This window comes from Myodes glareolus, chromosome 26 (genome assembly GCF_982192425.1).
Source record: "Myodes glareolus chromosome 26, mMyoGla1.1, whole genome shotgun sequence".
Taxonomy (NCBI): Eukaryota; Metazoa; Chordata; class Mammalia; order Rodentia; family Cricetidae; genus Myodes; species Myodes glareolus.
Genome location: NC_142051.1, coordinates 34,966,786 through 34,980,816, shown reverse-complemented (window position 1 = coordinate 34,980,816; position 14,031 = coordinate 34,966,786). Strand labels below are relative to the sequence as shown.

At 44.8% G+C, this 14,031-nt stretch overlaps 1 protein-coding gene across 2 annotated transcripts in view; it reads right to left on the bottom strand.

The window, feature by feature from the left end:
• The window catches only part of Plxnc1 (plexin C1), a 151,708-nt gene that overhangs the window by 56,760 nt on the left and 80,917 nt on the right, over window positions 1–14,031 (bottom strand). For both annotated transcript variants that reach the window (XM_048418318.3, XM_085683337.2), the window contains exons 8-10: window positions 12,960–13,062; window positions 12,748–12,843; window positions 1,114–1,253 (exon numbers count right to left, since the gene is read on the bottom strand). In XM_048418318.3, coding sequence (XP_048274275.3) covers window positions 1,114–1,253; window positions 12,748–12,843; window positions 12,960–13,062 — 339 coding nt within the window. The remainder of the gene's footprint in view (window positions 1–1,113; window positions 1,254–12,747; window positions 12,844–12,959; window positions 13,063–14,031) is intronic.

Sequence of the window (14,031 nt, the reverse complement as noted above, 5' to 3'; positions counted from 1 at the left end):
TGCCTTCATTGAACGCACAGGTGTCTAACGTCACAGATTTTGCCGCTCAAAATGAAAGATTTTTGCAATAAGGTATTTAGCCAGGATAAATGGCACACATCAGATACCTCCATTGCATAGATACAGGCTTTAATGCGTGTTGATTCGCTCGGGTACAGAGGGAAGTCAATGACGGGCGCCTTTCCCCACCAAGACCGTGGGTATCCCAGATTTGCTGCAGGAATGGGAGGGGCCTGTGATGTGCAGCCAGTGCATTTGAACAGAAAGTTCACTAAATAAGCGCACCAGGAGAGAGTGCTATACAAATCTGTTTGGGTAGTTAAAAACCAAAACATCATGCTTCAGCGGATTGTCTTAAATGCATTTCCATGACGAAAATATTATGGTTCATGTAGATTGCAACTTTTTTTTTAACTTTAAATTAGCCCAAACTTATAAAAGTTAGTAAGCAGAAAACTAAAGCTATCTGTCAGGGTGTTATTATTACACGATGCTAGTATTTTCCCCCTGGGGAAGATGTAATATTTCCCCTAAGGATGTTAATGAAAAACTGAATATTTTTTCATTGTTAGGATGAAAAGAAATCAGGTATCTTATCTTTAAGGGGCACATTCACCTGGTATTTATTTGGGGTATTTTTTTATTACTAATAAATGCCCCAGTAATTTAAATATTTGAAGTGAACACCAGGCCAGTCAGAAGAAGAAAGGTACACTGAACAACATTTCTACTTTCATTTTCTCCAACTCCAGGTAGCACACAGAGAGTGGCTCCATAAGTCTTCAGCAGTTTCCAAGACCCACGTCTGTATTTGTAAGTTCGCTCCTTTCAATACATAATTGACCTCACTTTGTAAATCAATCAAGGCTCCCACTGTCAACACCCTGGAGATGCTGTGGACTGAGATTTGGGGTGGGAAGAAGGAGGGACAACAGGGCAGGGTCTTCCACCCGAACCTCAGAGGAATTGTTAAAAATATTTGACTTATTGTAATTATTCTCTAGAAAATGCTTAAAACTATCGTCTGGCATCGGAAAGCACCAAAGTCTACCGTCATTGCCTTGGCATGGGTTTTAACTTGACCGAAGAGCCATTATTAGTGTTTCAACTCACACGTCCTTGTCACATGTACTGGTTCCTTTCAAGATCATGGTGATGTTCGACGCCTGGGTGAAGTTTGCTCCAGTAACTATCACGTTACTTTTCCCTAAGGTCGATATTTTGTGTGGCTCAATGGCCTTGATGTAGAAGACCTATTGAAAATGAAAGATGAAAATAGCAGATCAAAGCTACAAAATGGCACCATCCCCCCCCCAGGCATAAATACATACATACATAAAAATCTGTTGATGTGCTACGGTTCGAAGAGCTCACTAGGAAATTATGTTTTGCAAACATGCGCAGATAGTGTTTAATGAAATCAATGAATTCAAGGAAGAGGGCTGGAGATTCCTGTCTCTCAACACGGGACAGCATGAGGTGAAACCAATTAGTCTGTGTTCATCACCGTTGGCGAGCCCCGGTATTCTATCCGAGGAGTGAGCTGTCACTCCACGTCACCCGAGCTGAGGAAGAGCTCCCTGCCCTACCCTGTCCTGAGGCTCATGGTGTTTGAGCCAAGTGCGGAGAAGGTAAAGGTGCCATCCCAATGGAGGTCACCAGCCCCAGACTCATCATTCAGATGATACAAATGTCAATCCAGATACACTTAATTCCCTAGAAAGTTGTTTCTATTTTCTGTTTGTTTCAAATAGACTGTTCCAATGTGGTGGTGGTGGTGGGGTCGTCTGTCTTAAGTGGTTACCAGCTGAGCCACTCCGTATTAAAAAGTTAGATGCCTGATCCATTGTGAACAACTATGTACTCTGTGCCTGGCAGTTACTACATCCTGCTGACCCATGACTCTTGCTTTCTCTGGCCGATAATCAGGACTGAGTGCCACGGGAACACCTAATACCTAACTTCCCTCTCATCCAGGTCTACATCTCCTCACTTCTCCATTTGCAAGGTCTCATTAATTTCCCCTGCAAACCCCAAAGAAGGCAGAAATCATTTGCCCTTTTCCTTTCTAAAGATTTATTCTAATTTCTATGTATGTGTGATGGGGTGAGTCTGAGGCCAGAGGGGCGTGTTGGGTTGCCTGGAGCTACAGTTACAGGTTGTTGTGAGACCCTGACACTGGGACAGGGAACTGAACTTGGATCCTCTGCAAGAGCAAGATGTACTCTTAACCACTGAGCCATCCCTTCCGGCCTCCATTTTCACTTTTCAAGACCAAACAATCCAGCTGCCTCCTACAGCTCTCCGTTAACTGCTACCGTCCTTCCTTCTTATCACTGACTCTTCTACAGATCCTCTCCATTCTGAGATTCTGGCCAATACAAAGTAGAGCGGACCTTAGCATGCCTAAATTTCATGGTCACGCTCTTCGTGTTTGAAACTGGAAGTCCGGAGAAGCACCATCATGCCATACTGAGCCATGCCATGCTGAGCCTAAAGTCCAACAGGAGGACACTGAGTCATTGGTCCAGCGTCTGTGATAGTTAGCACCTGCCTGATCCTCCCTCCTGCCACTCCCCCCTGCAGTGGCTGACTGCTGTGAACTCTAAGGCCCCTTAGAACAGCCCTGCTGATTGGCTGCACTGAGGAGCCCACTGAAACAAACAGCATCTTCGTCTGGTCCCTTGGCAAACACGGGTGCTATATGGCCCAACAGTCATCACTCATTATCGCTATGGACTGATTTGGCAGATTATGGTAAATTCATCATTAATGTCACCATAGTGATGATGTGACGTGGCCGGGAACTGATTTCTGCGGCCGACTTTATTCTAATCACTTTTTAAAAGGACTTTAGCCCTGTATTTATTGAGTCACTAAGAGCCCGAAAGGGTCACTCTAATTATTCTGTGATACTTGACTGCATTTTATGGGGGGAAATGATCTGCTAGAGTGGTCCTTGGGATGGGGGGATTAGCAACGACTTCAAGATAAATCCCTTACAAATGTCAAGTGTGTTGGATGAGAAGGCTTATGGTGTGGCTTTGTAGGCAGCAGCCAAATGATCAAGTACTTACTAGAGCTCTCTATAGGGTCCTAAGGGCGGGGCTAGATGAGGACAGATTGGAGTCTGGGGGGGTATATCAAGAGCTAGCAAACTACAGCCCAGGGTCTGTTGTTTTTGGATGCCCCATGGGCAGGTGGGGAGGATGTCAAAAGAAGAATAGAATTTCAAACATACAAAAGCACAGGAGGTTCCCATTTTATTATCCAGAAGTATGTATGTATGTGTGTATGCCTTCTCCAGCTGCTTCCAGCATAACATAACACTAGAGACTGTGTGGCTTGTCTGAGACAGACACTGCCTGCTTCTTGGTAGAGCTGTGGTTCTCAATCAGTCGGTCACAACCCTGTTGGGGATTGAAAGACTCATAGGGGTTGCCTAAAATTATTTACATTACGATTCATAACAGCAGCAAAATCACACTTATGACGCAGCAACGGAAATAATTTTACAACATGGGGAACTGCATTGAAGGGTCACAGCCTTAAGGGAAGTTGAGAACCATTGCTGTAGAGACAATTTATACCCCCGCTCTATAACAGACCACTATCTTCTTAGAGACGCAAGATACGCGCATGTATGTGTTTAATCTTTTTAAACTGCGCATGCAGATGCATGTCTCTTTCTCTCTCTCTCTCTCTCTCTCTCTCTCTCTTTCTCTCTGTGTGTGTGTGTTTGTTACAGGTCAGAAAACTTCCCCCTTGGGTGCTGTTCTTCACTTTCCACCTTGATGCTTCTGCACACGCTTCTAGGGCCTCTCCTGACTCTGCCTCCCATCTCACATTGGGAGTGCTGGGATTACAGGTCAGCGCTACCGTACTAACTTTTCATGGGCTTGGGGGATATGAACTCGGGTCCTCACGCTTACAGTCCCTGTGCTTTACCCATTGAGCTACGCTCCCAGTTCATAACTTTCTTCCACTGTATGCACTCCATGGACATCCGAGTCATCTCTTTTCCTCAGTGCCTCTTACGCTTATACTGCGGCCGTCTGCTGAAGCGAAAATGGAAAACATGCTAAGCACATGTCACTTCTGTGTTCACAGCGGAAGATAATGGGAGCCTTATAACTAGAGAACATTTTTCTTTGAAACAAGACCAATTGCATTTTGCTTTTTTCGTGGCTCTAGAAACAGCGTCAGAGGATGAGGTCGTCCTAACCCCTTATTTCCTCTTGAGTAGATCCAGCCTTCCTACAGCAGAAGGAGTTCATTGGAAAAACGTTATTGTTTAGAGAAAGTTTCCATTGGTCATTTAGGACCGTGTCCAGGCCTGGCCTATCTTGTGGAAGCAGATGCTCACAGTTTGCTTCCAAAGAGGGTCAGATTAGCTCATTTGTCTGCCTGGAGAATTTTTCTTCATCTTAGTTAGAAAGCTAAAAAGCTACCAAGATGACCTCACCCCTAGATAATGAAAAGACATAGGAAAATGTTTTTCTTTTAGATTTTAAATAGAGCAGTTATAAGCGATATTTCATGACTGCAACATTTCATAGAAATACTTGTTATATTTGCTGATAACTTTAAAAATACAGTGAAGACATAAAGGAAAAGAACAATCTTTCCCGCCACATGTTCACCCTCCGTACTCTCGATCTGATTGTGTACTCTGAAGGTAATCCATAGCCTGGCGTGATGTAACCAGCTCTCAGACTCACGCAGAAGGGTTGGGAAAATTATGGTTGAAAACCATAATTGGGCTGGAGACAGCCAGGACTTCTCATAGCTCTACAGCGAAGCTCCTTCCTAGATCCAAGGTTTCATACACCAAACCAAGACCCTGCTGACTGGAACCACCCCAGCCTACCACCCTTTACTAATGAATTCAACCCCAGAATGGTCCGCTTCCTGTTAGTTCCACTTTGGAAATGGGTTATTTTTAAGTGATGATAAATTTTAAATTATTTTGTAAGAAAAAAAATAAGCTCAGGATTCTCATTGTTTTGCATCAAGAAAGCACACTGAAAACTTCTTAATTAGGTGGTCTGTGGAATAACTGCTTTTTTAAAAGGTTTATTTGACTTTTTATTTTATATACATTGGTGTGAAGGTGTCAGATTCCCTGCAACATGATCTTCAGACAATTGTGAGCTGCCATGTGGGTACTGGGAATTGAACCCGGGTCCTCTGGAAGAGCAGTCAGTACTCTTAACCACTGAGCCATCTCTCCAGCCCCATAACTGCTTGTTTTTATCTTCCAACTAAGCTGTTGGAAAGTGTCTAGCCTGTCCTCAACAGTTCCCCTTTAAAGAGTCTGTGAGGATGAAGTCTGGTGGCACACGCACCTTCTGTCAAGTCTGACACCAGCTCAGCTCAAATTACCATGACATTAGTGGAGAAGGTATCACCATGGGTGAAAGACTATCAGAAAGAGGTGCATTAGGAAGGTGCAGTTTATTAAGAACAAGCTGCACTCTATTAATCTGTTAGGAGAAGAAAATCTGAATATAGTGAAGCTCTCTGTAGGTCTGGACCTGAATCAACACTTGGTAAAACATCCCTCAGATTTGCACTCATGAAATTAGTTCAAACAGGACTGGATTAAAAAAAAAAAGTCACATGGATTCCAAATCAGTAGGAAACCTGAAGTCAAAGGACATGAGGGATGAAAGGTAGTACAACTAATTAAAGGAAAGTGTCCTGTTGGGCCCGATGGGTGAGTGTTTGGTTTAGAATTATTTAACATCTTCATTAATGACTGAGAAGAGGAGAGATATAATATATTAATAATATGTATAAAGTGAGCAGAGAGGGGACCAGCGGTGGAGATGGGGAAGTGTAAAAGGGAATGAGACGTGGAAAGAAAGGAGCAGAATACAATCCCATCAAAGAGTAATGAGAGAGTTCAATGAACAAGGCGATGGATTTGATGCTCAGCCCCCCCAAGGAAATCCCCCTTCATAGATGGCATAGCCCAGGCTCCAGAGAACTTGGGGTGTAACTTCTAGTGGGTTCTGGGAACTGCCAAAGGCCAGTAAAGTCTCAGGACATAGATGGGAAACTTCCAAAGAACAGTAATGAACCTATGTTCTGTTCCGTGAGATGAAGACTCGCTTCTGTGATCTGGGGACTAACTTGTGAGGTGTGGCTGACACAGCCCAGGGTGGAGCTGCCAAGGCCATTCCTGAATTATCATTGAACCTGAATGTCACCACAAAGAACTGGCCTGAGTGACCAGGGGCCAGAGAGGACAGTTTTCTTAACCCTGCTTCTAACACGCCTTCTGCCAAGACTGTTTGAACATGGGATTCTTGTTGATCCACTCTCCTTGGGGTTACCCTGACCCATCTGGGACCTTGCCTGCTCTCCTTGTCTTGGGGAAGATGTCTGACCTTTCCTGGGGATTGCTCTTTCTCTTAGACCTCACCTTCAGCTGCCCCTCTATCCTCCATCTTCCACGAGAATAAGCACCCTTTTAGGCCTGGGCACAGATGGGAAAGAGTGTTGACAGTCTAATCCTGAGAGAAGCCCACATTATCTTGAAGAGGTTCTTCCTTTCAGAGAGGCTCTCGGCATCAACATTATGTGGTAAAAAGTGCAAACTCTCGAATCAGATACCTGGGTTCAAATTTCTTGTCTACATTTTGGTTTTGAGGCAAAATGTCTATGCCTGTAAAATGTGGTACTGTGAAGCTTAAATAAGCAAACACTGAATTTGGGACACAGCAAGGTCCCAATGATGATTAGCTATCACCACTCTACTTAGTCCCCTCTGGCATTCTTTCTAGTTGCTTTTCCTGTTACGTATATTCAACTCTTTTATGACAAAGAATCTCACTTCCTCACTCCAAAACATTTTAAGTTTGACAGTGCAAGTTCCTTGTGGGTCTGTCTTGGGCTTGCCCAACACATAATCTTTGCTCAACAAACACCCTCTGAATGGAATTAATGCAGAACAGTGTTAGGTCCATAGAAGCTACTAAAAAAAAGTCTAACTTAAATTTAATTTTGCTTCTGAAGGCAAGGTTCTGGAAAGGGTCCCTTTGGTATTGCCTGTGAGAAATTAAAGCACACATTCAAAGGTCATGGAGGAAGAGAGGAGGATCCACAGAAAAGGAAAGGAGGTGAATATAGACTCCTGAAGAACAGGGGACAGATGGACGTGGTTGATTTATGCCCTATGCTAAGAAGCATGTAGTGAGAAAAAATAAAGATGACCACAGAGGCAAGGCACCACCTTTCATCCCAGTACTCTAGAAGCAGAGGCAGGTGGATCTCTGTGAGTTTGAGGCCAGCTTATTCTATGCTGTTGCAGAATATTTGCTTAACTGTGTAAAGATGTGTTGCTGTTTTACCTTGCCTGCCTAAGGCACCTGATTGGTCTAATAAAAAAGCTGAAAGGCCAATAGTGAAGAAGGAAGTGTAGGCGGGACTTCCAGGCAGGGAGAGTAAATAGGAGGAGGAATTTATGTTGGGGGGGTTAGGGAAGAAGAAAGAAAAGGAGATGCCAGGACCGGACAGACAGACATGAAGGAATCAGGAAGGTAGGACATACAGGGTGAAAGAAAGGTAAAAAGCCCTGAGGAAAAATGTAGATGAATAGAAACAGGTTAAATTAAGTTTAAAAAGTTATGGGACATTCATAAGATAAGGCCAAACATTCATAATAATAAGTCTCTGTATCTTTATTTGGGAGCTGGTTGATGGTCCAAAGAAAATTCCAATTACACTACACAGTGAGTTCCTAGTCTACATAGTGACAGACAGAGCTGTATAGTGAGATCTTGTCTGGGATAAAACAAAATCAAAACAAACAAGCCCAAACCAAACCAAACCAGCAACAACAACAACAAAAAACATGACCAGAAATCATCTATATCACAACAGATCATCACAGCCTTCCCTGAGAGCAGGAGGGGCAGCCACACCTGCTCTCAACAGGTGAGGGTACCAGATAAAAGACAGTTAGGAAATGAAAGGAAAGGTGGCCACCCACTCGGGTATCAGGACCAACAGTCTTATGGTTTCAGGAGAGAGAGGTTAGGATTGGCTTTTATGGCAAATAGTTGTCCTCATTCTAGGCCAGAAGAGATTTGGGGCTTCTTTCCCAATTTGGCTCCTGCTTTTCTTTGGTTCAGGCCCTGACCAATGATGGCTCCTGTTTCGGGGTCAGGGTACCCTGGATCAAGTTAAGCCTAGGATCATGAAAAGGTGAGGGCAACCATCCTGGGTTTGAACCAGGAATTCTCGTTTATGAGCACCGCATTCTCAGATGATCAAATCCAGGCATTAAAATCGATGTAGTGACTAGCGCTTTATTGCCACCAAAGAAGACCAGACCCGCTAAGGTCTGGGCCATACACCCCACCATATACAGCCCCCAGCTCATTTTCCCCTGCATGCTATTATTTGTCTCCTGCTTCTTCTGTGTAGACAAACTGATGACTGAGGAGTTCCTGGATCTTCTGGCCATGACCACACTTTGACTTACGGTGGTTTCTTCACACACTCACTCCTCTGTCATAATTTGTCTAGATGTTTCTTGACCCTCTAAGGTGACTGACATGTCATTACCATCAATCAGCCCGTCCATCCATCCATCCATCCGAGACTTAACCAACCACATTGATTGTGTTTCATCTCCAGGCATTGGGCTTAGATAAACAGGAAGGACTGAGACCCTGGGCATAGCCAGGATTTGAGTTTCTGTACTTTCAGTTCTGCCCTATATATGTATATACATATATACACATGCACCTATATGCATATCTATATGCATATATCTACATGTATAGTTAAGTATATGTACATCTATTTATACACAGATATTTAAATCATGTATTGCTATGTATGCTCCCATGGATAAAATTCTTAGGACTGATGGCCAGAGAGGGACTTGACTCATTTGGGTACCACACGTGGTATGCATCAGTCACTATGACAACATCTAACAGATGCGCCCTAACTTCCTGTAGGAATCATAGACTCCTGCTCAGCCTCAGATGGCGCCTGCTCCCTTTCCAGTGCCCAAGGAAGCATTTGATGTGTGGACGATGTGCGCAGATGCATTCAAGAAAAGCTCTCAGTGGCTGCTCTGCTTGAACCATTGGATCCGCCACACGAAGCGGACATGGGAACCAACAGTGCACACCAGAAGGTTTCACATTCTCGTGATAATGAAAGACAGCAGTGTTTCACAGAGCACAGGAAGTCTCTCCAATGCCAACCGGCGCACCATTCCCTGACAGCCAAACCCGAGATCCTGTTCTGAGTCACCTATTTAAAGCAAATATTTCGGTATCAATAAAATATCTTTCTCCAAACGTAGAAAGGCAATCCAAAGAGAAGCACCCAAGGCAAACCTGGCCCCGAATTATTCTCAGACTCGCCCTTCTCTCTTGGTGTCCCGACTTTTAAAACCACAGTTTCACAGTTGAGAAGGCACAGGAAGGTTCCGTACAGGAAGTCAAGATGCGACGGCTACATCCTCCTCCTCTCTTGAAGACATTTACAAAGGCCGCTGCCTGCTCGGCTCTGCAGCGTTCTTGATACCCACAAGCGCTCGGCTGAATTTCCAGGTAATCACGTCACGTGGTACCCCATGAATACGGACACTCTTTATGTTTTTATGCGTCCATAAAGATAAATGTAATTGCAGAAACTAATCTTCCAAAGGGTACGTCTAGATGATCCTATTTACATAAAGTTCTTGAAGTGACAAGACTATAGAAAGGTTGGTTGTGCACCAGAGCTGGTGGTACTATCAGAGGAAACTGAGTCAAAGTTTCGCGCATTGTTTTCTTTTCTTCTTTTTTTATTGATTTTTATTGAGCTCTACATTTTTCTCTGCTCCCCTCCCTGCCTCTCCCCTCCCCCTTCAACCCTCCCCCAAGGGCTCCATGCTCCCAATTTACTCAGGAGATCTTGTCTTTTTCTACTTCCTGCAATGTTTTCTTATAAAACAATTTTTAAAACCAAGAAACACATTAGAAAGTTCATACTTCCTGATTTCAAAACTGATGAAAAATTGTAAGAATGAGACAATGTGGTACTAACAAGAAGACAGACACACAGGGCCATGGGCCTGGAAAGAACTCTCAGAAGTAAAGCCTCACATCCAAGCCCAAATGACGGTCAGTGGGGGTGTTATAATCACTGGACCAGGCAAAGGGTGCTTAAGAAATGGTGGTGGGAGAATTGCGTATCCAGACACAGAAGGATGCTGGACCTCACCTGACTGCACAGACAAAGATGGACTCAGGAACTGGCCAAGGTATGCACAAGTGAGCTAAAACTCTAAGAAGAAAATCTGACGTTTGAAAGGGATCATCGCATTGGTTTTGCAGTGATTTCTTGCTCCTGACCCCCAAAGCACAAGAAACAAAAAAGAAAAAAAAAATAGGCCATTTGGACTTCAGTGAAATTAAGAAGTCTATGTATCAAAGAATACAATGAGGTCAGCAATGTAACTTAATGTAGAGTGTTTCACTAAGAATGTGTGAGCCCTTGGGTGTGAGATCCAGCAACACACGCGCACGCACACAGGCACACACCCCACAGATGTTCTAAACAGAACTGACAGAAGTATTTTTAATGACATACTTATATTTGATACAGGGCTAAAACCTAGGAAATACTTCTTATAGCCAACGGACAAAGAATAAGTTAACTGATCAAAACCATGGAGAAGGAGGAGGGGTTCAGCAGAGGGCACCAACTAGCAAGCAAGCAAAGGAAAAAGGTGTAGGTGTCACAGAACGCAAGAAGAAGAAAGCCAAAGTCACTCAAATCACACCTCACATCTGCGAGTTTGGTAATGACCAAACACAACAAAAAAGGTAAGTGTTGGGAAGGCCTTGAGAAACAGAAACCCCCAAGTGCTATTAGTGGACCCTTCGGCTGGTGAAACTACCGTGGAAAACAGCATGGTTGTTCTTGAGAAAAAAAAAATTACAGCATGACCCAGGAGTCTTAACTTTGGCTGCTGAACAAGAATGAAACCCGGTGGCTCGAAAGAGGCAGCCATACACCTATGCCTCCAACCATCTGTGCCAGATCTCCTAAGTTGGGGAAGCAAACCAAGAGCCCGTGGGTGGAAGAACGTATAAATAAAATGTCATATACATATACAAGAATCTTGTTCACCCTTAGAAAAGAAAGTCCCATCCATGCTACAACATGACTGACCCTTGAGGGAACAATTAGAGGTGCAGCAGGCCAGTTACAAGAGAGAAACCGCTTGAATCCACTTCCATGAGGGGCCCACAGTATCTTACGTTCCACAGATAGAAGGTAGAATAGTGGGTCCAGGAGCCTAGGGAGGGAGGAGGGGAGGGAGGAGGGGAGGGAGGGGGAGGGAGGGAGAGTTATTGAATGAGTGTCGAGTTTCAGTTCAGCAGGATGCAAAGGATTCTGGTGATAGGGTGCACCAGAAAAGAGAGGGCAAACTTCCACTGCAGAAAGGCACTCTCAAAATGGCCAAGACAGTAAATTTGATGTTCTGTGTAGTTTACCAAAACTGAGAATGACCACCACCGTGTGTAATTAAAAGACAAAAAAGCTTCTGTGTCCTCCATCCAAGCTCTTGTCACTTGTGACTTAGTTTTACAAACCACCGAGGACAGAGAAGCAGCCCATCACCTAATTAAGCCTCAGAGACTCAGAGGCCAGAGATATTGGCACGCCAAGGTTCTCTAATGCTTTAATTAACTGCATAATCCATTTGGATTCACAGGCCCTCCGCCCGTTACTTAATTCACCGAAAGTTACTATCAACTTTTCAGTAATGATTACAAAGGTGCTACTTATTTGTATTGACACCTGACCTTAACAGCCGCAAACGGCTAAGTCGGGGCCACTGATTAGGCACGAAACGGAAAGCTGGGCCTTCTGAATGTCTTCCAACGCTGTTCTTAATTTGTCTGTTTCTGACAGACTCCAACGAGAGTAAGAGAGGGAACTTGTCCGCTGTGTGTGTGTGTGTGTGTGTGTGTGTGTGTGTGTGTGTGTGACCACAAGTAAACACTTAATGAACTTCTGTCAGCTGAAGGAAGCCCGCCCTGAGCTGTGTCCTCAACAGTCACCTCTGTCCTGCTCACAACTATTCACACGCTCACAGCCTTTCTTGTCACACATGAGAGATATGTTGAGCTAGGTGATTAACTGGAACGAGGAAGAAAGCAAAAGGAGATTCCGGGAAATTTGCATAGGAAAAAAGCCCCAGCACTTTTGAAAAGTGTGTCTCTCTCAGACACGTTGTGCAGCCGCCCTTGTCCTGGCATTACTAATGATGGGTTCCATCAGCTCCGCAGAGTGAAAGGAAGCTAAGCAAGGCAGTTTGCATATTTTGCCTAGATCCCGCCCTCGCACACAGCCCCAATCGCACGTATAACCATAAGATCTTGTTTGGACTGAGGCTGCCTCAGCTGTGAGCTACACTTTCCCCCAGTGAGCCACAAAGTCACCTTTGCAATCCTGCTTCTACCGGAATAGCATCATTTTTCATAATTACAAAGTTTTAATTTCTTTTATGTGAGTGTGAAGTCTTTGATGTATTGAGCCAATTATGTGAAACTTGGTTAAAAATGAACCCCCTGAAAGAAAAGGTTGGGGAAGGAATCTGGGTTGTAAGTAAAATGGGGATTTAAAAAAAGAAAAAAAAGAAACCCAAAGTAGCAGTCGTCACTGTCAAAATCAAAGGGGATTTTCTTTTCCCCCACTATCAACACAAAAGTCGAGGCTGACCTGTGAAGACTGGTCGGTTCTGTTATTCTTACTCTCCTTGACTCTTCCTCCTCCAGGGGCCTTGGGTGGTTTCTCCACAGTGATGTGGCAGAGCTCCTGCATTGGAGAACATCCCTTCAGCATCAGAGCGAGACGCACAGGAAGGGGTGGGGCTGGGTGCGCACCGGCACCTGCTTCTGAAAGACCTCGTACTAGCTCGAACGTCACTTTACCTGATTCCTTTCATAATCGGAAGGGTCGCAGGATGCAAAGGGGTGGATGCATCTTCTGTCACGTTTACACCAAGCACAGCCAGTTCCGATACATGCTGGGCATCTGGCAACATGGAAAACCAAGTTAATTCATATATATATATATATATATATATATGGGGTTATTCATCTTCTAGATTTCCCCTCTGGGGTGCTACATGTTAAGAACATAAAAGAATAGAAATACTACTACTGCCACTAATAAAATCTTCGAATAGCCCAGGATGGACAGAGGGAGAAGGGGCGGCCCTTTGAGTCTGGGGCAGAGAGTCAGGCTTTTTGCCCTTCTCTGGGAAGCCCTGTGAGTTGACGGACTGTCATCACACTTACAGAAGTGTTGCCATGGAGACCTGCAGCTGGGGTCACCTGCAGGTCTGTTGATAACAGAAACCCACTGAATCTGCTTCCGAACATGGCTGCTATTGGTCCACCCTCAGGTAAGCCCTACCTAAAGACGGATCTTCCCCTCCTGCTGCTGCCACTCAGCAGATCAGCAAGCCCTCACCCTGTGGAGCGGCTCTGCTGCCAGCTACACGATGTGAGACACAAAGCATTACCTGGCAGGCGGGTGTGTGTATGTGTGTGTGTGCACCACTGTTTGCTTTACAATCAGATGAAGGAGGAATTGTGTCTACCAATCAAATGAGCCATTGTGCACGGGTAACTGTGGAGGGCTTGAAAAGCGTGCATAAGAGAAGGATCAGAATTAAGGAGGAGGTGTGGTAGGAACAGAGGGAAAATGGGGGGCTGGTCTGGAAAGCTGCCCAAGGGATGCCAGAGCAGAACACAGCCGTTGGCGATGCGGCGACCACACAGCGGAAGGCACCCAGGCTGGGATTCAGATATGCTCCAGGGAATGCTGGAGCGTTCCGAGAGCAGAAAGTAGTTTTCAGGTGGCAGAAAATGGCTCTCCCTTCAGGTGGGAGCCTCGGCCCCAGGTCAGCTTCCAAAGAGCAAGCAGCTCCCTTGAAGAGCGAGCTGAGACCTGACTCTTACTTACCTAGCCGTGGGACCTGAGGTAAGTCATTTCCTT